We start from the raw sequence: 27,973 nt of genomic DNA, 5'->3' as shown, positions 1-27,973 counted from the left end.
CCGCCGCCGTAGCAGTGTAGTATAGTTGTGATTGCGGGGCTGCCCCCACCCCCCTCAGTAGAAACCGGTCCTCCAGCCTCTGGGCACATGGATATCCAGGCAGCTCACCGCTTTTCTTCTAGATCAGCCCCAGACCTTTGCCTGCCACTTAAATAAAATTAAACCTGTGTATTCAGGCAGACAGAGGCACACACGTCCACAGAGCATTTGTGACTCTCTACCCTTTGCCTCTGGCATTTAGATGCCTGGTCACCATTAACCTGGTCACCGATGTCTTAACTGCAGAAGCAGGTCACCCTCTGAGCAGGGACTCTTGGCTTGACCTGCCCAGCCTTCTTGTCACTAGCCACCATACATTCACCGTCCATTTTCAAGAAAACAATTCCTTAAGAGAACCTCGGGGAGAATTTTGCTCTTCCAAATTAGTCTCTAGAGAGACAGTTTATCAAAACATTTGGTTTCTCACATATACTCAAAAGAACTGAAAGAATTTCATAGAGATATTTGCATACACACTCATGTTCATAGCAGCATAATTCACCATACCCAAAGTGGAAGCCACCTAAGTGTCCAGTGATAGACGGATGTATTCATACAAATCAAGTGTGGTCCACACACACACATGGAATACTATTCAGCCTTAAAAAGGAAGGATGTTTTGACACCAGCTGGAACATGGACGAACCTTGATATTGTGCTTGGTGAAAGAAGCCAGTTGTGAGAAGACAAAAATTGTATGATTTAACATATACAAGGCACCTAGAGTAGCCAAGTTTGCAGAGGCGGAGAGGGTGAGGGCGGGTGCCCAGGGCCGGGGTGGGGGGGGGAGCGAGTATTTACTGAGGACAGACTTTCAGTTTTCCAAGAGGAAGAGTCCTGGAGAGGCTGGCGGTGGTGGCCGTACCACAGTGTGAATGTGCTTAATGCCAATGAGATGTAATTGTAAAAACGATTGAGAGGGCAGCTTTTATGTTTGTGCGCATTTTACCACAATTAAAAATAGCTTGTTACTCTCTGTGAAATATATAGAGGCATTTTTTTGTCTTGATGCTAATATGGTGCCCCAAGTTTCTCAGTGGTGGATAGATAGATAGGTAGGTGATAGGCACAGAGACAGTAGATAGATACTTTAAATACTAACATCAATTTCATCATTTATTGCCCCTTATTCTGCACCAAAGGTGTCAGAGGCATCTCGGCACCGACTGGCTGATGGCTGTCCTTGTTCTTACATCTCCGCGGATGCCCTGTGGTTCAGAGTCTCTGGTCCAAATTCTTAGCACAGCACTGTGGCCACTCCAACTCGGGTGGTCTACTTTCCCAGTGCTACCCGCCCCCTCTCTGCCTCCACAGTGCATCCCAGGAGACTTGAACCTGCCTGCCGAGTTCCTTTGAGGATGTGTTCTCGAGTCTCTGACTCTCATTCTGCTCCATCGAATGGAGAAACCTCTCCTCTTCTTTACTGGTGACATTTCCATTGTTCTTCCTGCTGCATCGTAACTACCTGCGACCCTCCCCACCCCCACCCCAGCAGGTCACCTGGAACCATGAGTTGCTGATGCTCTGATCCCACAGGCTTCTTCTCCGGTTAGCGTCAGATTTACATTTATTGCCTAAAAGCAGTGATCACCCAGCTTGTTCATTGCACACCTCTACCCATTAAAAAAAAAGTTGAGAATACATGCCCAGTATGTACTCAGTCGCTTCAGTCCTGTCCGACTCTTTGTGACCCCATGGACTGTAGCCCATCAGGCTCCTCTGTCCACGGGATTTCCCAGGCAAGAGTACTAAAGTGGGTAGCCATTCCCTTCTCTAGGAGATCTTCCTGACCCAGGGGTCAAACCTGCACCTTTTACATCTCCTGCATTGGCAGGCAGATTCTTTACCACTAGCACCATCTGGGAAAGCCCCCACAAGCCCAACATACTTATTATTTATTTGTGCCCAAGGTATTTATCCATAAATTGTACACATTTATTTTTACAAGCCTGTATCTCAAGGTACCGTATATTTAGTGTGAGTTGTATCCTGAGTGACATCAGAAGGTAGTCACCATCTCACCACTGTCTCACTTTTATTTTGGCCAACGTCTCACCAGACTTGGGCTACTCATGGTTTTCTTACCTGTCAATGGACTTGACTAAGAGCCTGTGGAAGGAGCAGAGTGTAAGCTCTGCCATCTCCTTATTTTTCTTATGTGTTTGCATCACTAATATCTTCACTTTGCAGTTTCTTTTCTGCAGTGTTTGAAGCCCAGCTGTGAGGATCCGTGGAGCAAAATCTCGATGACGTGGTGGCCAACCGTCATCGCTTCCTCCTTTCCAGGGAACGATTCACAATGTGTGACCGCAATGCACAGCACCCTGTGAGGCCCCAGCATCACTGGGAACATCAGCTACTTAACATTAACTGTTACATTAATTTCTTTATTTTTATGGTAGGGCTTCCCCTGTGGCCCAGTGGTAAAGAGTCTACCTGCAATGCAGGAGCCGTAGCAGATGCAGGTTCGATCCCGGGGAAGGGCATGGCAGCCTGCTTGAGGACTCTTGTCTGGAGAATCCCGTGGATGGAGGAGCTAAAGGAAATAAGCATAAATAGGAATTCTCACAGTTTCTTCCCACACTGCAAAGGCCGTTTCCGCCGGCCCCACCTCCAGACTAGATTTCTTCGTGAGGTTAGGGTTCATTCCATTGAGGCCTCTGTTTCCTGCTGGTTTTTGACCCCTTGATGGCAGGAACCATGTCTTATTAGCCTTTATATCTCCCACATTGCTGGAACTAAGTGCAGGAAAACAATAAATATTTCTCTAGTAAATAAAATATCTCGAATATACAGCGACTAGAGAACCCAACTATTTCCAACACACTCAGAAGCAGGTTAGAAACAGAAAAAAAGACCAGGTCATTTATAAAGGTGGAAAAACTCAGCTATCCAGAATTTTATAAAGCAATAGTCAATGCTAGAACATGATAGAACAATTCCTATAAAAATTTCAAGGAAAATATGCCTTAATATTTGCATGCCCAGTTACATTTACTTTTAATTTTAAAGGTAATAGGTATTTTTGAACATAAAAGAACTGAGGAAATGTAGCTTCTGTGAGTCATTTTGGAAAAAAAAAAAAGAAAAAGAATCTCAGAGAATGTGAAATAGATCTTAGAAAGGTTGGTTGTTTGACAGCACATGACCTAAGGGATAAAGGTACCTCCAAACACAGCCTAGAGACAGACACAGAAGTCCTTCAATTGGTCCTTCGTGAAGGATGCTGGAAATGCTTTTTTCAGGTGCTGGCCGAGGACCTGAGGCTGCCAGATCGTCATCAAGTTCCCTGAAATTGGAATTATTACCTCCTTATGGGGAATTGGTTGTTTGCCAGTTTATTCTGGAAACTTCTCTGCTACAAAGAGTAGACGATTTCAAATGATGGAAAAACAGATGCACAGACGTTTTAAAATGTCCCATGAAAATATAAAATTCTCAACAAATCCTAAGATTTTAGGCAGACGTCAAAGCAACAAAGGCCACATTAGATGTCAGGATGCAAAGTAAGAGTGTGCCTGAGGAGGTGAGTGGGCTTCAAGACACATTGTCGGGGGCTTGAAGAAATGAGCCAGACTGCAGTAGAAAATCTGCTTCTTACTTTGATGACGAAGGATAAATGCCGTGGAAAGAAACAGGCCAAGCTACGGGGAAGCCAAAACTCTATGGAAATGTCACGTGTTTTATAAGGAATTCTGTAAAAACTCACAGAGGCAGAAAGAAAAATTTTAAAAAGCTGTAATAAAACTAAATTAGTAAAGAAAAGATGAGGTCTAAACTCCATCAGGCTTATGAGGAACATGACCAGATTTAAGAGGAGCGTGGAGCAGTGATGGAGGAATTAGAAACGCTCTGAGCTCCGTGAAGTAACAAAATTATGTAGAAACCCTTAGAAAGATGTGTGAGGCGCCTTGCTCACAGAGAGAAGGAAATCAAAGTTTTGAATCACTGCATTTGCAGCTGACCTGGAGGCCAGGCCCTGCAGCAAGAGTATTTTAAAGAGGAGGAAGATGCAGGTTTCACAAACCGTTGCTCAATCCTTTGTTTCCAGCTTAAGCTGAGGGCTGAGAGGTCAGTTGGGCGTGACATTTGCCCAAAAAATTCTGCTTGGGAAACGAAAGAAAAAACCTAGCAGCACAAAGCCGAGACCGGTGATGACCTCTCTCTCGAGACACAGGGTTCTGGAAAAGCAGCTGATCCACAGCGCGTGTAAGTGGGAGAAGAAGCCCAGAGGCCGGCAGCTGCAGAGGAAGTGAGAACCCCCGGGCAGAAGGAAGACACCCCTGGTGCAGGACGGCAGCAGAGACAGCTCACAAAACCCCAGGCTGTCCCCTGGGGGCTCGTGACAGCTGGCCCGCTGCACTCACCGGAGCCGAGGGTGACGTATGCCAGCCCGGGACAGAAACCAAGGCAGCCAAACCCATGGCTTCTCCACGCAGCCGTGCTCACACCCAGGAGGACGCGGTACTCACAGCTCTTAGGGAAGAGATAGGCCCAAAGGTTTCTGGAACAAAATGTGCCTGGGTGCTGGGCTCCAGGAGCTGTCATCACTAAATGCAGAGACCTCACCCTTCCGGCAATGATGAATGTCCCGGGTGATGCTGATCTGAGAAATCGGTCTTTCGGGAGGACGACAGAGGGTGCCCACAGGGTCCGCTTGGACACCTCCTCGCAGGGGGTGGGCTCTGGGCCTCTTCACTGTCTCCCACCCTTGCTGGGCTCGCCCTCCAGGCCTAGGGAGCACTGCCCCCTCAGAGCATCCGCCCGCGTGGTGGGAAGCCTGGCAGAGAACCCCCCTCTAGAATCCCGGGACTCTGCTCTGACCTCGGTGACCTCCCTGTCCTCCTCCCACCCCAGAGCAGGGGACTGTTTGCCACCACCTTTTGCAAGATTCGGGAATGTCTTCAGGCTCCACAGCTGAGCCTTGGCGGCTCACAGGACAGCTCTCAGGCCTCTCCCTGACCAGGCTCATGACAATGAACGGGCCGCTGGTTGGGCTCCACTTCTGTTGTTCTCTCGTACTGACTCTTGTTCACCCAGGCTGAGCCCCAGACGGAGGAGACCCTGCAGATGCAGCTGTCCATGGCATTACCTGCTTTATTTTGTTACTCTAATCCAAGTAAATTATTTTAAACATTATGAAATTTTAAACATTATACATTTTTTTTTTTTTTGGAAAGCGCTTCTGGTTTAATCAGCATTTTGACTCTACAAGGTGGTGTCACTGTCTGTCCTGCGGATGGGAAAGTGGCTCCCTAGGCTCTCTGGCTTGTCTCCGGCAGACGGGAAGACACAGGGATATCCGTGGAGGGCAAGCAGGCGAGTCACCCCAGGTAGGGAGAAAGAAAAGACTCTCCCCCAGCCCCCAGGCTGGAGGTGCAGGAGCTTGTTCATCCGTCCCTGGGCATGTGGCTCATGTGTAAACTGGGCTGGCCGGGTGGTCTGGGCACCTGGCCCGACGCTCCAGCACGGCCTGCTCACAGGAGCATGTGACCCTGGGAGGAAGGACAAAGTCAGGTGCCTCGCTCCAAGTTATCCAGACGGGATGTGGGAGGGGGTAGTGGGGACACAGGAAGTCGGTGAAGACATCCCCCTGGCCTTGGCCTGTGCTGAGACCTCGGCACCTAGAAAGCCAGCCAGTCCGTGTGCTTTTGACCTGCTACTCACTGGCTCACGGGCCAGATCCCCGGTCAGGTTCGAGGTGCAATTCAAGTCTTTGGAGAGCACAGTTCCTCTTTCCTGTGGGGTTAACCGCACAGGCCTGAGCACAGAGGAGGGGTCTGCAGTGGTGGTCCCTGCTGGGGCGCATCCTTAGGCAGGCATCTTGGTGGAGGAAGAGGCCTCCTTCTTCTTGGTGCTGGCCTTCAAAAGCGCCAGCTTTTTGGGCAGGCTGGTGCTGGCTTTAATCACCACGTCATGTTCAGTCTTCTCCCGGATTCCAACCTCCAGGTTCTTCTTGAGCTGCTGCTGCACGGTGCGTGCCTTCTTGGGTGCGATAACGCGATAACGCCCTTCCTCGGGCCGGTTCCGCGCCGAGGCCGCCGCCGCCGCCGCCTTGCTCTTCGCTGGCTTCTGCGCCTGGAACTTGCACTGCCCCTGCGCCATGATCAGGCACGCATCGGAAGAGCTAAACATTATAAATTTTAAACATTATGAAAATGACCTACCCTTAAAAACTATTTGTAAAGTTTAAAAATGTTGTCAAGGTACTTTAAGATGGAAAAAGAAAAAACCTCGCTGTAATTTGAAGAGCAGGACTTCCCTGATGGCTCAGCGGTAAAGAATTCGCCAGCCAAGCAGGAGCGATGGGAGACTCGAGTTCGATCCCTGGGTGGGCAAGATCCGCTGGAGGAGGGCATGGCAATCCACTGCAGTATCCTTGCCTGGAGAATCCTGTGGACAGAGGAGCCTGGCGGGCTACAGTCCATGGGGGTTGAAAAGAGTCAGACACGACTGAGTGACTAAACAACAACAAATCTGAAGCGTAGAAAGGTGGTGTCCACCTCTGCACGATAGTGATTCCCTCAGTCAGGAATCAGATGGTCTGGAACGACCGCAGGGGGCCTGATCCTTTGTCCTAGTTGCTGCCTTCATCCTGGAAACTGAGTGAAATCGGGTGTGTGCCTGAGCGGGGCAGGCCCAGCTGTCCTCATGATTAGAAGGACCCAGAGAGAGGGGTCACAGCGGAGGGTGAGGGTGAGAAAACAGAGCTCGCTTCCCAAACAGCCCTGGTCCTGGCCTTTCCCCGGGAGGGCAGAGAAAGGGGCCTGGGGTCCTTCCCAGGACAGCAGGCTGGGCCCCGCTGTGGGTCCCTCGGGGCCCCTGGAAGTGTTATCTTCCAGCCAGCACACCCCGCGTCATCCTTCAGAGTGGTATGAGAGGCCACCGCGTTCACCCCGCAAACGTCTGCGGTGTCGGGCGCTGTTCTAGGCCTAGAAAGACAAGCGAACGCATCGGGTGGGACCCCGGTCCTCCTGGAGCTGAGCGGCAGCCCAGGCGGTCAGGTTAGAGAAGCCCCGTTCCTGGGGTTTTTGATGTTTTCTTCGTCCTCATTTGCTTCCCCTCATTGGTTTTGTTTAGCCCGTTCTTACGCTCCTCCAAACCTTTTGGTTCTTTGCTAAATCGAGCGTGTGGTCAGACAAGTAATTAAGGGCTGCAGAAGCTGGGGTGAGTCTGGGTGGCTTGCGGAAGAGGTGCGGTCAAGGTGAGTCACCCTCCCATCTCCCCCATCCATCTCACCCTCCCATCTCCCCCTCTCATCTCCCCCTCCTTCCATCTCTTCCTCTGTCTCTCTCTGAATGTTTACAGAGTACCTGGTGTGGGAGACAAGTGATTGATTCTGGGATTTCACTTGAAAAGAAAAAGCAAACCCTCAGCTTAAATACTGGTGTCTTTAGTAATTACAGGGTCATCGCAGAGAGAGGTGAACCTGTTTGCCATGGTCACTGTGAGGCCCTCTTTGCTCCAGACCAGCCACCCAGACAGGGAGGCTGAACTCTCTCCGGGCCCCCATTCGCCTGCCCAGGAAGGGCGTCTGTGGCCCTGGACACAGTGTCCACGAGGTGAGCGCCCCCAGGAGCCCGCGGCGGTGACGCGAGGGTCCAGGGAGAAGCCTGTGGGGGGAGCATGTGCAGAGGGGCGGCGGGGCGGGGTGCTGGGGGAGAGTAGTTGGGCCTGTGGCCCCCTGGGGGGTTTCATTTTAGCCAGGAGAAGACAGTGACCCAACTGCGCCGCTGGCCGCGGCCTCCGCACCTCTGGCCTTCAGCCGCCGTGCACGTTTCTAGAACCCTCGGGGCCCCGTGAGGCCAGCAGGTGAGCTCTGTTCTCTCTGCCCCGAGCCCCACCCAGCCACGCAGATTCGAGATGAAAGAGGAGCCGCTGAAGGCGCTATGCAGGAGGGCGGTGGCCCGCCGGGCGCTGGTCCCGCAGCCTCAGGTCCACCCTGCAGGCCTGGCAGCGTCTGAGCGGCTCTAGAGCGCTGCCCACTCCCCCCCCCCCCAAACCCCAGGCCGGGGGGTGCAGTGCTCGCTGCTGTGGTTGGACCGGAAGGGCTGGGGTACGGGAGACGCCCAAGCCGATGAGTCAGGGACACAGACGGGTGGGGATGTCCTCTGAACCCGGAGTGAGGCCTTAAAGACACTTCCAAGGGGAGTCCAGGTCGCCCAGACCAAGTGAGCAAGCAGAGAGGGAAGAACACCCAATCTGGACACAAACCGCGACCTAAACGGGGAAACGAAAGCGCGCAGACGCCTCCCCGGGTCGTGGCTGAGCGGACATGAGGACGTGGCAGCAGCTCCCTGCTTGAGGCGGGCACCCAGACGGGTAACCGGCATCCTCACTGCTAGCTGAGGGCACGGAAGGGTTCAGGGTCTGGTGCTGAAGTGGGTGGGAAAAACCCAGGCGTCAGAGCTGGGCCCCGGAGTCTGCACTTCCGTGCTGCAACTGGAAGGAAAGTGCAAGGAGTTAGGGGGTGTGAGGGGCGATGCACAGACTGCATGCCTGAAATGCTGGCTCCTCGCCTCAGCACAGCACCCAGGGCCTGTGGGCAAGGAGGCGACTGCTCAGTTTCAGCCTCTGCGACCAGGTGGAGAGGCCCTGCCCCCTCCCTCGGGGGCCTGCTGTGGAGCCGGGCTGGGCAAGTGGCGGGCAGGGTCTGCACGGCGGTTCTTTGGGGCCCGGAAGCTGTGGTGGGCTTTTAGCCACAGCTTCCAGAGAGGAGTGTCCAGAAAGGGGACGACTGACCCAGAGGGACTCTTGGAAATGAAGCTGATCCGGAAATTTACAGGAGAACTGTAGACCAGGACCTTTGCAACACCAGTAACAATTCGGGATTTGTTCTGAGTTCTCGGAGGGTGTTCCCCGCCCGGGTCCTTGGACTCTTGTTCAATAGAAGTGGATAGGAGGCTGGAGGAGAAATCCAGGCAAAGCTTCACTGGGGCTCGGCAGCCAAGGCAAGAAACAAGTGCCCTGGGAGCTCCCCGGGGAGGGCGGGCTGGCCCCTTAATGCGGCGAGCGTGGGGGCAGACTGGACGGTGGCTCAGGCGGTCTGCCCGCCCCTCGCTGGTACAGTGTGCAGGGACCCTGCCTTTGCTCCCGGCACCTCAGAAGTGGCCTTTTTGTATCTTGTTCATAATCTGCTCAGCTGGGCGTGCCTGCAGTTATTTTCAGTCCCGGCCTTTCAGTATCTGTATTTTCTTGCTGGAGGTGTTTGTCCGGGTGCGAGCACTGCTGCAGCAGGTCCCAGGGCCCAGCCTGTCTGAAGGACCTGGCATAGTTTGGACAGCAGAGTGCGTGGAGGCTTCCTAGGTGATGTGTGTGTGTGTTGGTCGCTCAGTCGTGTCCAACTCTTTGCGACCCCATGGGATGTTGCCCGCCAGGCTCCTCTGTCCATGTGATCTTCCAGGCAAGAATACTGGAGTGGGTTGCCATTTCCTTCTCCAGGGGGTCTCCCCCACCCAGGGCTCGAACTTGGGTCTCCTGCATTGCAGGCAGACGCTTTACCGTCTGAGCCACCAGGGAAGCCTTCTTAGGGGGTCTGGTTAAATACATTATGAATGTAGTTGACCTTCCAAGCTAAAGTCACCTTTCTTTTTCTAAAAAAACAAACACAACATTATGGTAAAACACATTCAGTTTCCCTTTTATCCATTCTGAAGTATAAGGTCTGTGGCATCACGTCCATTCTCACTGTTCTGTAGCCATCACACTGTCCATCCACAGGACTCCTCATCTTGCGAATCTGAAACTCTGCCCCATCAGACACTAACTCCCCCGTTCCGCCCCCCGGTCCCTGGCCCCCACTCGTCTACTTTCTGCACCCCGAGGGCCCTCTTGTGAGTGGGATCATCTGGTATCTGTCCTTTTGTGTCTGGCTTATCTCATTGAGCACAGTGTCCTCAGGTTCCTCACGTTGCAGCCTGTGGCGGAATTTCCTCCATTTCTAAGGCAGAGTCCCCACTCTGAGTGGGTTCCCAGATGTTTAGATGAGGGTTTTTCATGGAACCAGGTCGGCCGGACTGTAGTCCTCCCCTTTCATCTCCCCTTTCATTGTCAGCTTGTCTCTCTCCCTGTCTGTGTACCAGCCTCTGAACCTTCTCTGCCCTGTGTCCCCAGCTGTGTTCTCCAGGTGGACCCCAACTTCTCATCACCCGGCACGTTCCCCTACCCCTGCCCAGGCCTCCCACCTGGTCCATCTGACGCCTCCTCATCCTTCTGCATGGCGGTGCCTCTTCCAGGAAGTCCTCCTGAGGGCTCCATCTGCGCTGGACCAAAACACCCAACTCACTTTACTTCTAGCCCAGCCATTACTGTGCTGCACTGTAGTGATTTGCTTTTCCATTCCTTTCGTTAAAAAGAGCTTTGTCTTCATTTTCTTTTGTTCCCCTGGTGCCTGGTACACAGTTGTCACTCAATAATTTGTAGGATAAACATATGTGTGGGTAAGTGAAAAACTGGGAACTCATCTTCGGTATAAACCAGGCACCATCATTAGGATCAATGGACTTAATTATTGCATTTTATGGACTGAGATAGAGACCTTTTTGGTGGAGATGTGATCAAGTTTGGGGCAAATAGGGGAGGGGCCAGTACTGTTTAGATCTGGTTCTGGGCAGAGGCAGCAGAAAAGATGCCCTGGAAGGCCTCCTGCTCTCTGAGTCTATACAGACATGTCTATAAATACCTGTATAGACACATAGACTCTTAGGCTATTCCAGGATCGATTCAGAATGTGCTCAGATTACAGGGACAGCTTCACCTCTCCCGGTGGGCGCTGCACGCCTTCCTGGACCCCTTGGTGGTCTTCATCTCCTGCCCGGGAGAGTAACCAGGTATCCGGCAGCACCGATGCACCTGCGCCCCGCAATGTGAGCAGGTCCATTCACCCGGGCACGAGGCGCGTGCACACGGCCGCGCTCCGGAAGCTGAGCCTCGCGGGTGGAGGGGTGCCGCCCTCCCCGCGCTCCGGGCGGACAGGCTGGGCAGCCGGGGGCGGGGCGCCCGCTCAAGGGCATCTTTGTGCCCCCAGCACTCGGGGCGGGCCTGGAGCACAGATGGCCTCAGTAAATGTTTGCCGAGTGAGCCCATGAATGGGCGTTTTGTCGCTGGATCTTTTCATTTTTCCCTTGGCTTGCTCCCCGCTCTCCTTGAAATAACAGCTGCTTTCATGGGCCGAGTCCTTCGTTCTTGGGCCGGTGGACTCGTCTTCAGGGCCGGGAAGAAAACAGCAGGAAGGGACCCGCCCGGCAGCCTTAGTCTGGGCACTGCAGGTCTACGCTCCGGGAGGGGCTCGGGGCCGAGGGGCCGGGCTGGCACCCAGGCAGGCAAGGGGCTGTGACGTTGTGGAAGAGACCCCTCCGCCGCCCCCCTCAGGTGCTCTGAGCCCCCGATCCCCTCCCCTGCCCCGCCTCCCCTCCCCCTCCCCACCTCTCCCCTCCCCCCTCCCTCCCCTCCTCTCCCCTCCCTCCCTCTCCTCCCCGCCCCCTCCCCCGCCGAGCCTTGCAGACTGAGCGCTCCTCTGCGTCACGTGACCCTTCCCCAGGAGCCGCACCGCGTGCAGGAGAAGCCGCTTTTGTTCCCCGTCCTCCTTGTCCCCTCCTGGGGGGGTCCTCGGCTCCGAGGGCTGCCAGGATTCTGACAAAGCCTGGGGGGCCGCGCCCGGAGCCGCCCCGGCTCCTCCAGCCTCAACCGGCAGCTGTGTCTCCGTTTCCTCCCGCGTCTCCTCGTGTCTGCCACCCGACGTGCGCCCCAGCGCCTTCAGGGGGGCCCTCCCCAGCAGCGACACACCGACGACGGCCACGTGTCCCCACCCCAAGGGGTGCGCCCCATCCGTGAGGTGGGCCCCCTCCAGGTGCGTCTGCTCATCTGAAAGTACTGAGTTACAAAACAACCGCATTGAGAGCAACATCACCGAAAGGGAAATTCTGAGGTCTGGGTGAGGACGAATACATGTCCCACTGGCTTTGGTGACCCGGCCCGAGTCTCCGCCCACCTTCAGGGCCGTGGCGGATGTCCAGCCGTGGAGGCTGAGGAGGGATGCCATGTGGAACAGGCTCCCCGCCCACACCCCCGCCCTGCACCCCCTGCATCCTGGTTCCCTGGCTGGCATTCAGCGCCCCCTCCCTGGTGATGGGAGAAGAGGCCCCATTGTGTAAGTAGAGGCCCAGCCCTGCCGGTAGTGACCAAGGGTCTTCGGGGTCCCTTGTCCCTCCTTCTTCATTTCCTTGTTTGAAAACTCCCTAACAGCCACCTCACAGGATCCTTGTGAGGGTCTCTCCCATGTGGCCCCGTCCTGCCTCCATTGTTAATTCTCGGCTGGTCCCTGCCTGGGGGGGCAGACGCCATCCTCCCGCCCAGAGCTCAGTGAGTCCTAGAAGCTGCAGGGGTCAGCAGGGTGAGGACACCTGGCCATTGCCCGTGTTGGAACTCCGTTTCCTGCTTTGCTCCCCTGAATCCTGGGCTTGTGTCCACCCTGCCCTGGGACTGTGGGTGGGCATGCATGTGGCTGCTCCCCTGGCCAGCCAGACTGGGGGAACCTTTCTGTTCATCACTCATGGTTCGTCCAGAGGCAGGAACAAGGCCTGCTCCATGCAAGGGTGGAACTGGGGCTCCTGCTGGGCCCGGGGTGTAGGCGAAGTGACTGGGGCGGCGGTCTGCAGCAGAGGCTGAGCAGGTTAACCTCTGCGTAGGGTGGGGCTGGGTTGAAGTGTAATTGGTAAAGAAACTGAACAAACATTTTAAAAGCAGTTACAGAAAAATCTCACGGTGGATGGTTCTTTCCGTGGTAACAGGGACGGCTCAGCTTGCTTCTGCCCACTCAAAGGTTTGTCTTCCTCTGGAGCACGCTAGTAGGGTCATCTTGTTTTCCTTTCTTGCCAGAGTCTGATGACGTCAGAACCTGGGCAGGGCTTTTCTCTTGTGCCAGTGCTAAGGAACGCTCTGGGACAGTTGGTGCCAGCAAAAATATTTTGTCTGCACTTGTGGAGAGAGAGTGGGGGAGCTGGCGTGCGGAGCAGGGGAGAGTTGGATGCACTGGGAATGCTAGCCTTTGGGGGCTTCAAGGACTGATGGGGGCTTCCCTGGTGGCTCTGGTGGCAGAGTCTGTCTGCAATGCAGGAGACTCGGGTTCAGTCCCTGGGTCGGGAAGATCCCTTGGAGAAGGAAATAGTAACCCATTCCGGTATTCTTGCCTGGAGAATCCCATGGACAGAGGAGCCTGGAGGGCTACTGTCCGTGGGGTTCAAAAAGACTTGGGCACGACTGAGCAACTAACACACACATACACACAAGGACTGATGGGAAATTAAAAAAAAATTAGGAATAGCTCTGATAGCCCCAAGGAAGATGGACATTTTAGAAGTCTTCCCTGAAAACAGACTCCTCACATTAGGTAATTTTGGTTGGAGCATCTAATCCTCTTAATTTAAAAATGAGGGAAGATGAGAGCTGCTTAAAGGATTCACTCTGCTATTCTGAGAATAGATATCTGGCCAGGGGCTGAGATGAGGGTGGAGGCCGTGGGGTGGGGGAGCCATTTAGGTTAGTGTCTGCAGCCAGATGGGGGCGATGGGCGGAGGCAGCAGGGAGATGCCTGAATGCCTAAGAATCAGGGGCCACGTTCTGAACTGGGAGACTGGAGGGGCCAGCTTGCCGGCGGACCCCTGGAAAATGAGAGGTTTCTAGGCACGTTCAGATGGAAATGCTGGGTGGGTAGCCGACCTTATAGGGTGGAAGCTCAGGAAAGGGGCTGCGTCCAGAGACACAAATTTGGGGGAGGTCAGTGTGGGCTGTGGCATGGGGTCACCTGGAAGGGAGAGCAGCTCGGGGAGCAAGTGGGCCCTGGAGCTGGGGAGCCTGGGACCACCATGACCCAGAACCTGGGGGGACCCCGAGAAGGGGCGGGAGGGAGGAGACATTCTGGAAGCTGCAGCAGCCGCAGGTGGGGAGAGGCTGTATCAGGCTACGGCTCTGACTCCTGAAGTCTTTGCTGGTGTCGGTGGGACCCGCTCAGGCGCGGGCAGGCAGCCGCATGGAGTGAGTTCAGGACGGAAAGGGTGAGGAACGGCACACATGTCGTGGGGGCTGCTCAGAGTCAATGGGGAGACAGATCTGTTTAAAGGTGCATCTGTATGCCGACAGGAGTAGGCTAATACGGAGGGGCGGATTGAAGATGCAGGAGAGAGGTACGACTGATGGGCGCTGCCCTGGACATGAGACTGGGCCCGTGAGTGAGGGAGTGGACTTGATCCCAGGATGGAAGTGGATGTAATGGTTCAATTGGAGAAGGTTTCTCAGGTTGGGTTGGGCGGGGCTCGGGACAGATCTGGGGCAGGGCATGGATTATTGAATACTCTTTGGGTTAGAAAACGAATGGTTTAGCCATTTGGGCCACGCCTCCTGACCCAGGGCCCTGGAAAATCTGGACAACGTCGGTTGTGGTCACTCTTGGTAAATCGTGCCATTCTGTTGCGGCGGAAGGAACAGTGGTGCCCATCCAACACTCCCATCTGCCCCCCATCCTGGAACCCCTCCACGCCCAGTCACAGTGACGGGTGGCTATCTGCGGCGAATGGGCTATAAGAGGGTGTGATGCGTCACTTCTGGGTCGGGGCACTGAAGGGCTGGACCCAGCACTGCAGCTGTGACCCGAGGTGGCACCTGGAGCCCAGTACCCCCACCGCCCCACCTCCTACCCGCCTGTCCAAGCTAGAAATACATCATGAGCTGAAGACAAGAGTTGGTTCCCTCACAGCACTGCCGTTTCAGGGTTAAAACATTACCATCATGTAACCTGGTGTATTACTAACCCGATACCACCTGACCAACCAGGGCATAAAGCAGAGTTTGGGTTTGACTTTGGATTAAAGGCCCAAGGATCTTGTGAGAAACTCTGGTGATGCTGCAGACATCCTGGACGTTCTTGTGGCTCACTGACTGTGCCGTGAACACGCCGCAAACGTGCCTGGGGGGCAGCTGCATCTCCAGGTGGGGCCCATCATGAACCTGGGACTCATCTTTCCTCATCTGGGAGGAAGCTGATAGGTGTCCTCCCCGTGGGCGGTTCTCTTTTCCATCTTCTAAAGCCTGTAGTTCTTGGTTCCTAATGAAATTCACACCAGACCGAGGCTCACAACCCAGACGGGTGGCAGAGAGAGGAGAGGGATGATTTGAAACACCGGGCTGTCCCCTCTTCAAGCCCACAGCTGGCAGGCTGATCTCTCCTGAAGCCTCCTACTGCTGCCTTTGCAGGCTGGGAACCCGGACCTGCTCTTTCACCTGAGTGTTCTAAAATTGCACAGTTTAGAGAAAAGGCTGACCCTGAGTTGAGGGTAGGATCCAGGCCCTCGCTCCACTCTGCAAAGCCAAGGCGGCTCTGCACGGAGCCCGCCTCCTTCCCACCTGCCACCCCGCGGCCCCCTGCGGAATTACAGGCTCCTGCCTGTCCTGGAGTGGAAGGATCCTGTTACCAGTCTGCATGCTTATCTGATCTTCACAGGGTTCTAGCCCTGGAAGGCGCCTTGCAGATGACCTAAGCCCGTCTTCTCATTTCCAGCTAAGGTAACAGAAGCCCAGCGCAGGGATACAGCGCTAGTGAGAGCTGAGCCAGGCCAGGAGCCTGCAGCCCTGGGAAGTCCCCATCTGTTCCTCCAGCTCCCTCACTACCCCCACCACTCAGCCCATCTTCCCTGTGCCTCTGACGTGCAGGGCCCCAAGGTGAGGGGCCCCAGAGCTGCCCCGAGGAGCTTCCCGAGAAGGAAGGTGGGCAGGAAAAAGGCCATTGTGCCAACGATTGCTCTGTGTGAGGTATAAAGGCAGGCCAGGAGAGTCTCCCCACTTCTGTGGGCAGAGTCGGGGCAAACCTCCGGACCTGGGTTTCTCCTGTGGGGAAGGCAGGGAGGGCAGGGGTGCACAGGGCAGACCGTGGGGGCGGGGGCGGGCCTCCTCGTGGAGCTCAGCGTCAGCCGAGCATCGCTCAGGAATGAAAATGGCCCCCGCAGTTGTTCTGCGTTGGGCTGAAATGGCCTGGCCTTTCCGCAGCTGCTTCTGTCAGTCACTGGATGTGGGCTGCCTGGGGAGGGGGTGCAGACCCGGAAGGAGGCATAGCGGGAGGCTGTCTGCGCTGGGCAGTTCCAGCAGCTGGGACAGCCAGTCCTTTCTTGAAGGGGGTCTGGGCGGCACATCTCAGAGGCCACCACAGCATTTGCAGAGCTGGCATGGTTGATGGGGTGGGTTCCTGAGGACGTGGAGGAGGACAGGGTCAGAGCACAGGGGGAGAGATCAACCTTGGACACAGGGAGGGGGCATTTCTGCTCAATGAGGGGGGAGAAGGAGGTAAGAATGAGGCCACACAAAGGTATGGGTTTGAGTAGAGAGACAAGGTGTTGGGGAAATTGAGCCTGACAACCTCGATTTTCTTTCTAAGTGCAGAAGCTGGGTCATCTGCTGAACTTGGGCTTAGTGGGGTTAGGGCTTGAGGGGAAGAGTCCTCAAGGTAAATGAGAGGGTGCAATCCCGGGGGCCGCAGGGCAGTGTGTTGAGGGGCAGCTGCTGATGGGGTGGCTAGAGGTCGTAAGCCCTGCCTGCTGGGTCATGTGACTTCCCACATGGTGGTTATCTGAGCCCAGTGGGAGGAGCAGAGAAGAGCAATCTCCCACCTGTGCTGGGGCTGGACTGGGGAAGAGGCGCGCAACAGGGACTTAGCTAGTTGCCTTAGGTTCCCAGACAGCTCTTCAGGATTCTTTAGAGAGAAACTCTTGATTTGAAAATGGCGTTTGTCTTCTAAGGGACTAGGCATTAAGAGGGTATTAGGAGTTAATGTGTGGCTGACATCACCTGCTGTGTCAGTCCAGTTTATTGATTTATTTTTTCATGGATCACACTTGGTATTTTGTTGTGAAATCTTGGTTTGATTAAAGGTCACAGACTTTCTCCTCTGTCTTCTGCAAGTTTGACAGTTTTAGGGTTCCCACTTATGTCTCTGAACCATTTTGACTTCACTTTGTGTATGATGTAGAGTGTAAATTGAAGTTCATTAATAATTAAGGAAATGCCAATTAAAACCACTCCTTTGTGGTTTTAAGGAGTATCCTAAGATACTCCTTAGGATGGCTAAATAAAAAAGACTGGGAACATACAGTGGTACAGTCACTGTGGAAACAGCTTGTCAGGTTCTTAAGAAGCTACACATGGTACAACCATTCTGCTCCAGGTCTTTAACTACAGGAAATGAAAGCACATGTTCACACAGAGACTTACTTATTCACACGTGTTTGCAGCAGCTTGACTGCAATATCCCCAAACTGAAAACCACCCCAGTGGACACCACTGCGTGAGGGCTAAACACACAGCGATGTGTCCAGCCAGTGGAGCCCTGATCATCAACACAAAGGAAGGAACAACTGACTCATGCAACAACCTGCGTGAATCTCAATATAACTGTGAGGAGAGAAAAGGCAGACAAAAAGTTGTACACACTATACTTTCCATTTACATAAAACTCTAGAAATGCAAACTACTCTGTGACTGAGTGCAGCACAGTGCCTGGGGTCGGGGAGGGAGGAAGGGTTCCCAGGTGCTTGAGGAAGCCTCTGGGGGTGATGGACATGTACCCTCTTGACTGTGGTGATGATTTTATGAGTTACACATGTCACAGCTTCAGTCTGCATACTTTGATCAGTGCAGTTACTGTAGTTTCTTTCTTAATAAAGCTGTTAATCTATTATAATGACCTGAAAATTATAAATTGAATCATTAATTAGCGAACTGAGCAAACTTATTCACAATACTTACCTTCTTAACTGTCAGTTTAATTTAGACCTATTAGAGATTTAAAAGGCAGAACTGATAGCTCTGTCCTTAAACCCAAGATAGTTGCAACAGAATCTGACAAGAGTGGGCCCTGTGTGTTTTTACTACAAAGACACTCTCAACCACTGCAGGGTCCCCGTGTCAGCTCTGGAGGTCCCAGAGTGACTCAAGTCAAGCTCCCCAGCAGGGCTGACAGTGGCCCCCGTCTCTGAGCGGCAGACGGGGAGACTGAGTCTCAGGGGCTGAACCGTTAGCCGAGGCCCACGCTTGTACAGCGACCAGCTCTGGGGTCTTGGACCAAAGGCGCGCCAGCACACGCCCCTAACTCAACCCACGCAGCTCTTCTGAGAGCCCCCCGACATCACTGCCATTCTCACGGGCCTCCAGCAGGTACGGGGCTGCTGGCAGCAGGAGGGTTCTAGAAAGTGTAACCCCGCTCGCGGGACACAGGCGGCCGCGCTGAGCGCTTGTGGCACCGACTAAACAGCGCGGGACCACGCGTCTACACCCGGGAAGGTGCTCCTGCGAGTCTACACTTCGCCCAATGGGGACGCCGCCCCGCCCACTCCCGGGCCCGCCCCTCAACGTCCCACCTAGGCTCCGCCTTCCCCGAAAGGCCCGCCCCTCCCGGGCCCGCCCTCCGGAAGGCCCCGCCCCGCCCACTCCCGGGCCCCGCCCCTCAACTTCCCACTCAGGCCCCGCCTCCCCCGGAAGGCCCCGCCCACTCGGCCTCTCGGCGCTTTCCTGCTCGCGTCTCGTTGCGGCGGCGGGCTGACGGGCGCGGACGGGCTCCGGGCGGATGGAGCGGCCGGCGGCCGCCGCGGCCGGGGACGTGTCCCTGCACAACTTCAGCGCGAGGCTGTGGGAGCAGCTCGTTCACTTCCACGTGATGCGGCTGACGGACTCGCTCTTCCTCTGGGTGGGGGCCACGCCGCACCTGCGCAACCTCGCCGTGGCCATGTGCACGCGCTACGTGAGTGGGCGAGGGGCTGGGAGGGGGAGGGAGGGGATGAGGAAGGGGGGGGGAGGGGCGGGGGGGGCCGGGTCTGCTGGGGGCTGCGCCGCCCACCCGGGGGTCTCTGTCCCGCCGCACGGCTGGTCCCCCCCCCCCGTCCCCGGTCTCTGGTTGGAGTGTCGGGGTCCCCGCGGGACCTCTGCTGTCCGCTCTCACCCTCCCTGGGCCGGGGGTGGCGTGTCCCTGCCTTTTTCCTGCGGGTTCCTCGCTGACCGCGTTTGTTTACGTTTCCCGCACGGACCTGTCTCCCGCTCTTTCGCTCTGCTGTCCCATCGCGGGTGTACTTGGTGTCCTATCGGGCTCTCCAGACCCCCGACCGCTCCTCCAGGGCCGCCCCTCCCGCGGAATCCAGCCACTTCTCACCTCCCTCACCTGTCACCTGGGCCCCGCGCCATCGCTCCCCCGGCCGAGGTCCCCTTTGCCACCTATGGGGTGTGTCAGAGCCGCTGTATCCAAGGGCCACAGACTGGGGGGCTGAGAACAGCAGAGAGGGCGGAATTGAGGCATCCGCGGGTTGCTTCCTCCCGTCTCCGGGCTTGCGGTGCTGCTGACACCTCGGGGCCCCTTGTCTGGCAGCCTCGTCACCCCAGTCCTGCTCCAGTGTCACCTCCTCTGTGCATCTCAGTCTGTCCCCTTCTTCCCCAAACACCAGTCCTATTAGCGGAAGGGTCCGCCTCACTTTGCTTATGTCTCAACTACATGTGCAGAGACCATGTCTCCAAATAAAGTCACCTTCGCAGGTGCTGGGGTCAGGACGCTAGGACCTGGACATTCCTCTTGGAGGACGTGGCTCAGCCTGGTGCTGACAACATCAGCCTTGTCATCCCTGCACTCAGACCCTCAAGAGTTCAGAGCCTGCATGGACCTCCAGGCCCTGTAACGGCTGGGGCGCCCCCGCCCCTCTGACTTTGCACCCACTTGCCCCTCTGGGCTGCTCCAGCCCTTCACGGGGCAGGCCCGTTTGCTCCCGGAAGAGGCTGCAGAACTGGGTGACACAGGCCCATCGCAGGAGAGGCTGGCCTGCGACCAGAAGGGGGGCTGTGGGACCCTGGGTGCCCAGGTGATCCAGGAGGCTAGACCTCGCAGAAGAACCAGTACCACTCTATGTTTTCCTTGCAGGACTCCATCCCCCTGTCCACTGCCCTCCTCGGGGACGCGTCTGACACCATGTCCACCGGCCTTGCCCAGCGCTTAGGTAGGTTCCGCAGCTCAGCTGCCGGAGCGCCCGGGTGGGGCTGTTCAGTGAAGCGGGGAGGTGAGTCAGTGTAGGAGGGAGGGTCTCCATCTGGGAGGTGAATCCCCTGGTCACTGCAGGAAGCCCAGGCCTTGCGCACTGGTCTCAGGAGGTGGTACCAGCACCCTCTCTGGGGGCCTGCTCCCCACGGGGAGGCCTTGGCTGCCTCCAAGCCAGTGAGTGAGAGGTGATTTTGCTCCTTGTCCTCTTGGGAGGCGAGGGTGAGTAACGCCCTCGGTGCCCAGTGGCAGTGGTTCCAGGTAGCATCCGGGGCCTGCCCTTCATTGCACGTGATGCTGCTCAGAGCTGGAAGGGAGATGGCCTAGCCTGAGGGTGGTGTGGAGGGGTAGTCAAGCAGGGGCCGAGGTTAGGGGCTGCAGCCTCCACTGCACCCCGAGCACCCGTCCCGCAGATGCCTCACCGGTCCAGGTGAGGATGCCTGTGGCTGGCGTGTGTGACTGCCCAGTGGTCCCCGGTGCCTGGGCACCTCGATGGGCAGAGCAGCCTCGCCCCCGTCTGGCCTGAGTGTCCCGGCCATGTGCGGAGCCTGGCGTCCTGGCCGGGGTGCGGTGGTGGGGCCCCTGCCATGGTTTTGAGGCGCTCTCTGTGGTTGTGTTCACAGTTCTGTCAGCCTGGTCCCTGGGGAGTGGGCATGTCTGTGGTGGTTGCTCTGGGACGCCCCACGGTCACACGGATTCCGGGCACCGCCGGCTTTCTAGGGGTTCGGGGTGTCATGGGGCCCACGGGCCGCACCAGATGGGGTGGAGACCACAGGGCCAGCGGCCACGTCTCAGGAGCGTCCACCACACTTGTGCTTTAGCCTGAAGTTACAGGAATCTGAGTGGTAAGTTAGCTTGGTAATCTCTTATTAGGAAGCAATTTTGATTCTACAGAAAAGCAGCAAGAAAGAGAGAAAGTCTTCCTGTTCAGCTTTTTTCACCCGGGTTCCCAGGTGCCGCCATTCCTTCTCTGCCTTTGCTAGAGTGGTGGTTTTTAGTGGAAATAGGTTGGAAGACTGACGCCCTTTTGTTTCACTGTGTGTTTGCCTGCGTTTCAGGGTAACCGCCTCACCCCAGCAGGCAGACCCCATGTGACGGGCCTGGGGGAGGAGGGCGGGAGCCTGCTGGTGTGTGGAGCTGGGACTGGGGGGTCCCCGAGTGTGGACAGAGTCTGGGAGAGGAGGCGGCGGGAGCTCGTTTGAGGAGAATGAATGAGCTGGCTCTTCAGTGAAGGGAGGCCGGCTCCCAGTGTCCTCGGGGTGAGGCCTGGAAGCAGTCTGTAAGCAAAAACCGGGGTTCTTTTTATTTCTTTTTTGCATTTTGTGCAAATGTTGGGGCTTTTTAAAATTAGCATTTTTCTTTCACCTGGTTTACATCAGTTTACAAACTACGCAATCTGAAACAGAACACAGACATCCCCTGTAACTGAGGTCGCATGTGATGGAGGCTCCCACCTGCCCATGTCTGCAAACCTGGTGGCTGTCGGCCACCACCCAGCAGGGTCGGGCATGCGTGGTGAGATGCCAGCACTGCCCCCCGCCCCCCGGAGCGGGTCACATGGCTGCTGAGATCGCGGCGGGCCGGCCTGTGATGCCCTGCTGCGTCATCCCCTGGACCTGGGGTCTGGACTCTGCAGTGGAAGTTGTGTTATTAACTGTTGGTTGTCTGGACGGTGCTGAAGAGACAGGTGTCCCGAGACCGTCTCGTGTGGGAGAGCTGAGCGCCCTGGGGGCTTCCCGTGGACGGGGACCCCTTGCTCCGTGCGGTTCTGGAGGGCAGAGGGGCTGCTGGGCGGACGAGCAGGTGGGCTTGGGTCTTGGCTCGTGGAGGGATGGGGGTCAGCGGCCCATGGAGTCGGGGACTTTCTGCCACTGAACACGGAGCCACTGTGATGCGAGGGGCCCAGCTTCCCCCGCCGCCTACTCTTTGCCTGACGGTGGGACTCGCCCGTCTCTGTGGCCTGCAGGGAGGAGCGCTTTGCCCCTGCCCCTGGGCGGTGGGACCGGGTGAGGGGGCTGGTACCGCCCGCTTGTCCTCAGGACCTGTCCTGCCTTCAGGTGCTGGGTGTGCAGCTGAGTCGGTTTTCCCGGTTGGAGCCGCTCCCACCAGCCCTAGGTGGTTCTGTAGAAAGGGGCTCAGTCGTGTATTCAGCATGCAGTTGAAAACCACACCTCGTGTGTGCGTGTGCACCTGCACATACATTCATGTAGGAGTGTCAGCTCCTCTGGGAGGAGGGTGGTGGGGTTGGGGGAGAGGTTGGTACTGGAGAACCTTAATACTTTAAGTCTGTGGACATCATCTGTGGTTTGAAGAAGCGCAGCAACCAGCCAGCCCTGTGTGTAGCGTGGGGGGTCGCAGACACCGGGATCTGTGAACAGACTCGGGGGGTCTGGGGGTGCAGCTCACCAGGTCCTGGTGCCGTGGCTCTCAGAACTGCTCTTCCGGATGAGCGGCGGGTCCAGCGACTGGTCTGCTTGGCAGCAGCTGCCTGTGATGTTGTTGGAGTCAGAACTTTCTTCGCTCTCAAAAAGCCTGCCTTTTCCAGGCCTTTCTCCGATGTGGGCAGGCATGGGGTCACACGCGTCCCTGCGGTCTCTCTCTTCCAGCCAGGAAGACCAGCAAGCAGGTCTTCGTCAGCTATAACCTTCCAAACACCAGCAGCAGCTTCGAGTTGCTGGTAGAAAACCGGATCAAGGAGGAGATGCAGGCCTTTCCGGAGAAGTTCTAGCCGGAGAGACTCAGGCACAGGGGACGCTTGAATAAACGGACTGGATCCCACCCTGCAGCAGGTTTATGTGTTCGCGTTTGTTCCTAAAGGGCCGGTCTCCTCCCTTCAGTCGCCGGGGTAGGGTCTCAGGGCTGCACCTGAGGGTCCTGGGAGGAGGGGTCCAGCAGGACGTGTGAGGATGGGGAGGCTGCCCTGGTCCCCGAGAGGGCGTGGGCCACGACTGTGTCAGGCTGTCCTGCCAGCTCCATCCCCAAGGTCTCGCTCCACTGGGCCCTGTTCCCTCACCTGGGAGGTGGGAACCGTCTCCCCGGGCTGGGTTATCACCAGAAACGCTCTGCAAACCCTGGATGCCGGTGCCCCTAGGAACTGGGTCCCGGGTTTACCTGCTTCGCTGAACAGATCCCAGTGTCAGCCCCTCCCATGCTTCCCGCCACCCCGTCTTTCCTTCTGTCTCCTCTCTCCTCCATGCCCCGGGCTCCTCCTGCCCGCGTCTTAACCCTCAGCCTTTTCCTGCCGCTCGCGGTGGCATCAGTCTCTCTGGGACACGTGCTGCTTTCCGGAAGCTGCGTTCCTGGGTCAGCGGCTCCTCACTTGGCTTCCAGTCGCGTCCCTGGGGAGTTTTTATAGCTTCCTCCCCAAAGTTGGGCGGCCCCTGCTTCCCTGCTTTGTGGGGCCGGAGAGCGCCCCACGTGCTTCTCAGCACAGCCAAGGCGGGGACAGGACTCTGACGCTTGGGGTCCACATGGGCCCCTTTTGTCCGGGGAGGCAGTGGTTCGGGACCCTGGAGCACGTTTCACGTGGTGGCAGGTGTCACGTTGGGCCAGTGCCTGCAGCTGGGCTGGGACGCTCAGCCAGGATGAAAGGCCCTTCCGGGAACTGGGTCCTGGGCTAAGCCGCTAACCTGTGAGCCCTGGCCCATCACAGCTTGGAGGTACGGAGGGCACCTCTCTAGGAGGGAGGAATAGGTAACAAAATCAGGGCTATGGAGAGGAGAGTTTGGTATAAATACTTTATTAAAGAAATAGTTTTCTTGTTAAAAAAAACACTACATTAAAGAGAGCCCTGGGCGCTCAGTCTTCCGACAGTCACAGTGTGAGAATCGTTCCCTCCCTGGGAGGCTCCAGGCCCCGGGTGAGGTCAGCAGGACAGCCACACACGAGCAGGGTGAGCTCGGAAACCTGCCGCCCCTCCTCGGGGGTCTGAGCGGGGCACTGAGCAGGTGGTGGGCGGTCACCCCACGCTGCCTCCGCCCGCCCGGAAGACGAGGACCTGCTGGCCAGGAGCCCCCCAGCCTGGGGCAGGGTGGGGGCTGGGGTCACGCGGTCGCTGAAGCAGGGACACAGTGAGACCTGAACCCACAGAGTTTATTCCTTGTAGCCAGTGGTTGTGAAATGCCCTGCAGGGGATCCCATCGGATGAGGTAGGGAAGACATTCCAGAGGAGGTTTGTTAATGGGGCAACATCTTTATTTCTGTACATTTACACACACATCTCCCCCAGGGTACAACAGCCGTGACGGCATGCAGGCGGCACGGAAGGCCGGGTCGGGGCCGGGCGCAGCTCTGTGCCGCCGGCAGGCACTCCAGGGGTCCTGTCCGGAAGCTTCCGGGTTGCGGCCACGGGGCAGGGAGGGCCCCTCAGGCCGGCGAGCTGCGTCCCCCTGGCCCGGGGGCTGCGTCCTGGCCAGGGTCCCCACGGTCTTGTGGCCCGTCGGCCCCCCTGTTTGGCTCTAGGAGGTGGTACCAGGGGCAGTACTTACTCTTCGAGGCCTCATTCTTGCTGTTCTGTGGTCAGACCAGCTCACCAGCCCCTTCTCCCTAGTCACCAGTGATTACCATCTTAGAAAATGAGATATTTAAACCGTTTTACTCTCTGTTTCGGGTGCTAATATGAGGGATATTAGGTGAGTTGTTACTGGTTTCTGGAAAAGAACAGAAAGCAGAAGGGTCGCTTGTGTGCCTGACTTGTTGGAAGGGGGGTGGTCCCGGCTCCCTGGGGTCGGGACGGGGTGCAGGGTGGCGCGGGTCCCCCCAGGTGGGCGGTCAGGTGCCTGAGCAGCGTCTCCCTGCTGAGCGTGGAGGACACGGGCCGGGGGTCCATGCATGACTGGGGCCTGGCCAAGCAGGCGGGGCCCTGCCGCCTCGCCCATGCGGGTGGGGGCTTGTGGGCTTGGCCTGCGGGAGGCTTTTCTGCTTTGGCCCTGATTCTCAACCGTTGCTCACGGAAGCCGTGAGCCCGGGCTGCCGGGCAGTGCTGCTCATGCCCGCAGGAGCCCAGCCTCGGCCAGCGTCTCGTCTAGTCCAGGAGCCGGGCCTGACCATGACGGGACAGTGCTGACCCCACATGACCGGCGTCTACCGTGGTCACCTAAGACGGACAGTCTTCCTGGAGGTGCAGGCCACACCCTGCGGCTTCATGCGTTCCCTAGAGGTCTACACCGCCAGCGGGAGGCCGCGCAGCGCCTAGGGTCTGGTGAGTGGGCTGGTCTGGGGTCACAGGTGCAGGCACGCCTGGCAGGTGGGGCCCGGGGACCCTGCTTGCTGCCCCGGCCCCCACACTGCAGGCCTGTCCTGGACCGGGGGGCCCGCGCCCAGCATGTGAGAAGGGCTGAGGCACCTCCTGGTTTGGGAGATAGGCCTGGAGGTTAAGGTGAGTGGGACCCGCCCGTGGAAACAGAGAACAGAAGTGACTCGAGAGACGGAGAGCCAGGAGGAGCTGGGCCACAGGCCTGCGAGTTTGCTCGCTTCCCCACAAAGTTCTCCGGAGCCCGCGGCTCCTCCCAGGTCGGCCAGCTTGTGGGGGCTCGGTCAGGGGCGGGAGGTCGCCTTGCTGGGTCACACAGACTCGGGGCCACGCTGCCCCTGGAAGAAGAGCCCACGGCAAAGACGTGCCCCAGAGCCGGGGCCGGGCCTTCCAGAGAGAGCCCAGGCTGCCCCCAGACGGGTGCCGGTGCTGCGACAGGACGGGGTCGCCTGGCCGGCGAGGGTAGCTTCTTGGCCTCCCCCGTGCCGCCTCTGAAACAGCCACAGACTGGGAACCGAAGGCCTGACCCGGACAGGCGGGAGGACAGACGAGAACGGGGCGGGAGCACGGGTCGAGGACGCGCGCCCTCGCGCGGCGGGGCGGGGGGGGGCTCGGGTTATTGCTTCTCGCTCGCCTCGATGCCCGCCGAGGCTGCGGTCAGGCCCCGCCCCGGGCCCGCTCCTCGCCGGGGGAAGCAGGGGGCAAGGCCGGTCCCTCGCAGGCTCCCCGGGGCCTCCAGGCTGGTGATTTCCGCGGTGTGTGCTCAGGACACGGCCTACCTGGGCCACGCCTGCGAGAGTGCCCGTCCCTCCCGGAGGGCTGCCGCGGTCATGTTTCCCTTGGGTTTAGTTCAGGAAGGAGCCGGTAGTGAAGTCGTGCTGCAGAAACGCTGACTGCGAGGCGGGGCGGGGAGGGCCTTTCCTGCGGGAGCTGAACCGGGAGGCGGGCGACACCCGGGAGGGCGGCGACAGCAGTGACTCGTCGTGGACGCGAGGCGCTGGCTGCTGGGGAGCGCAGCGGGCAGACCTGCGCTGGAAGACCGTGGCGAGGCCGCCACTCATCATTTATGATTTCCGGTGAAATGGTGACGCTTTTCCCCCGAAAGAGCTTCCGGATCAAGTATAAAAGGATGATCTCGAAGGAGAGACGAAGCTGGTTTTAATGATATTGTGAGCTGCTTTTCCCTAACACAGAGCGGAAGCTCTTCCCTTACAGAAAAGACCTGTACAAACCATCACAGAGACTCCAGCAAAACCCTAACCATTCACATCTCAGTCTGAGGAGAGCGCAGCCCTGGGAATGCTCGGGGGCGGGGGACCCCAGGGAGCCGGGCTGCACGGTCAGGTCCAGCGGCGGCGTGTCCTTCCCGGGGAGGGGGCTCGGTTTTGAGATCAGTGAAGGGAAGGGAATAAAGTGCTTCTTGTAAAAATGACCAAAATAAATACAAACATTTCATGGCAGAAAAGAAAGTCTCCGAAGGGTCGTCTGCTAGGTCCGCTTCCTCAGACGCGTGCGCTCCTCGAGAGCTTTGCAGGGTCCCCGCCCCACCTGGGGTCCCCAGCCTCCGCGGAGTGGGGTCTCCCGCAGCCGCGCCCGGCTACATGGGCCGCCCACCGTTGGCCGTGGCCCCGTCGGGCAGCCCGTCGCCCGCGGCGGCCGCGTCGTGCAGCCCCGAGTAGTCCTTGAGCTCCGCGTGGGTGGGCAGCAGGGGCTGCTCGCCGCGCCGGGGCGGCAGGAGCGGCTGGCGCGTGTAGTGCTCGCCGTCGGGGATGCTCTCGGGCAGGCTCTGGCCCCGGCTCTCGGGCAGCAGCAGGAGGCAGATGATGCAGATGAGCGTACAGCAGGCGAAGATGACGTGGTGCAGGAAGTAGCCCTTCTGGTTGTGCAGCTCGATGATGGGCGCCGTCAGCATGCCGAAGCCCGCGCTGGCCAGCACCAGCCCCAGCCCGCCGCACCTACGAGGGCGCACGGGTCAGCGGGCCGGCCGGGCCGGGCTCCACCCCTGCCCCGGCCGGCCCGCGTTCCCTGCGTCAGCCCAGGCTTCTTCCTTCCTTCACTTTCAAAGGTGACTCTATAATAACCACCACCCTAAGGGGGAAAACCAGCCTCACCTGCCCTACATGATAGACAGTGTTGAGAAACCAAGTATTACTAGATTACGCTGTTGTCCCGAGGCTTGCTTTCCGCTTAGAAGAGAGGAGGGTGGCCACGGATTAACGAAGGCATTAAAAACACATCAAGAGGAAAGCTGCCAAGACAGTGGAGCATAAAGGCCCTGAGCTCGCCTCCCTGCAAGGGCCCACCAGAATCAGAGCTGTCTGTGGAACAACCATTGGTGTCAAATAGATCCACAACTAAAGATGTAAAGAAGGAACCATGACAAGATGGGTAGGAGGACCAGAAGCACAATATAAAGTCTCATGACTCCCACCAGACCACTGACCCACATGCTGGAGAATATATTCCAGAGGATCTCCCGCAGAAGTGAGTTCTGAGCCCCAAGTCGGGCTCCCCAGCTTGGGGGTCCTGCACCAGGAAGAAACACACCGCAATACAATAAAGGCCATACATGCAAACCCAGGCTGCCTGGTGGCACAGTGGTAAAGAATCTGCCTGTCAGTGCAGGAGAC

At 57.4% G+C, this 27,973-nt stretch overlaps 3 protein-coding genes across 4 annotated transcripts in view; 1 reads left to right on the top strand and 2 right to left on the bottom strand.

The window, feature by feature from the left end:
* Nucleotides 1-5,215: 5,215 nt before the first annotated feature.
* LOC122697658 (leydig cell tumor 10 kDa protein homolog) lies at nt 5,216-7,202 on the bottom strand. Its single transcript, XM_043908645.1, has one exon. The coding sequence runs from the start codon at nt 6,172-6,174 to the stop codon at nt 5,851-5,853; it is 324 nt and encodes a 107-aa protein (XP_043764580.1). The 5' UTR covers nt 6,175-7,202; the 3' UTR covers nt 5,216-5,850.
* An 11,352-nt stretch (nt 7,203-18,554) lies between these two features.
* Nucleotides 18,555-22,877, top strand: PSMG4 (proteasome assembly chaperone 4). The gene is made up of 3 exons (XM_043908643.1): nt 18,555-18,817; nt 19,979-20,054; nt 22,699-22,877. The coding sequence occupies exons 1-3, from the start codon at nt 18,644-18,646 to the stop codon at nt 22,818-22,820; spliced, it is 372 nt and encodes a 123-aa protein (XP_043764578.1). The 5' UTR covers nt 18,555-18,643; the 3' UTR covers nt 22,821-22,877.
* Nucleotides 22,878-26,484: 3,607 nt separating this feature from the next.
* Nucleotides 26,485-27,973, bottom strand: part of SLC22A23 (solute carrier family 22 member 23) — a 128,425-nt gene continuing 126,936 nt past the window's right edge. For both annotated transcript variants that reach the window (XM_043908638.1, XM_043908639.1), the window contains one exon: nt 26,485-27,298. In XM_043908638.1, the coding sequence (XP_043764573.1) occupies nt 26,941-27,298 (358 nt within the window). In that variant the 3' untranslated portion in view covers nt 26,485-26,940. The remainder of the gene's footprint in view (nt 27,299-27,973) is intronic.

Source organism: Cervus elaphus, chromosome 7 (assembly GCF_910594005.1).
Source record: "Cervus elaphus chromosome 7, mCerEla1.1, whole genome shotgun sequence".
NCBI classification, from domain to species: Eukaryota; Metazoa; Chordata; class Mammalia; order Artiodactyla; family Cervidae; genus Cervus; species Cervus elaphus.
The sequence above is the reverse complement of the archived record's forward strand: the minus strand, read 5'-3'. Positions and strand labels throughout refer to the sequence as shown.

Coding starts and splice junctions, on each gene's coding strand:
- PSMG4 (XM_043908643.1), top strand. CDS start 18,644: ATGGAGCGGCCGGCGGCCGCCGCGGCCGGGGACGTGTCCCTGCACAAC. Junction 18,818..19,978: donor TGGCCATGTGCACGCGCTAC/GTGAGTGGGCGA, acceptor TTTTCCTTGCAG/GACTCCATCCCCCTGTCCAC. Junction 20,055..22,698: donor CGGCCTTGCCCAGCGCTTAG/GTAGGTTCCGCA, acceptor TCTCTCTTCCAG/CCAGGAAGACCAGCAAGCAG.
- LOC122697658 (XM_043908645.1), bottom strand. CDS start 6,174: ATGTTTAGCTCTTCCGATGCGTGCCTGATCATGGCGCAGGGGCAGTGC.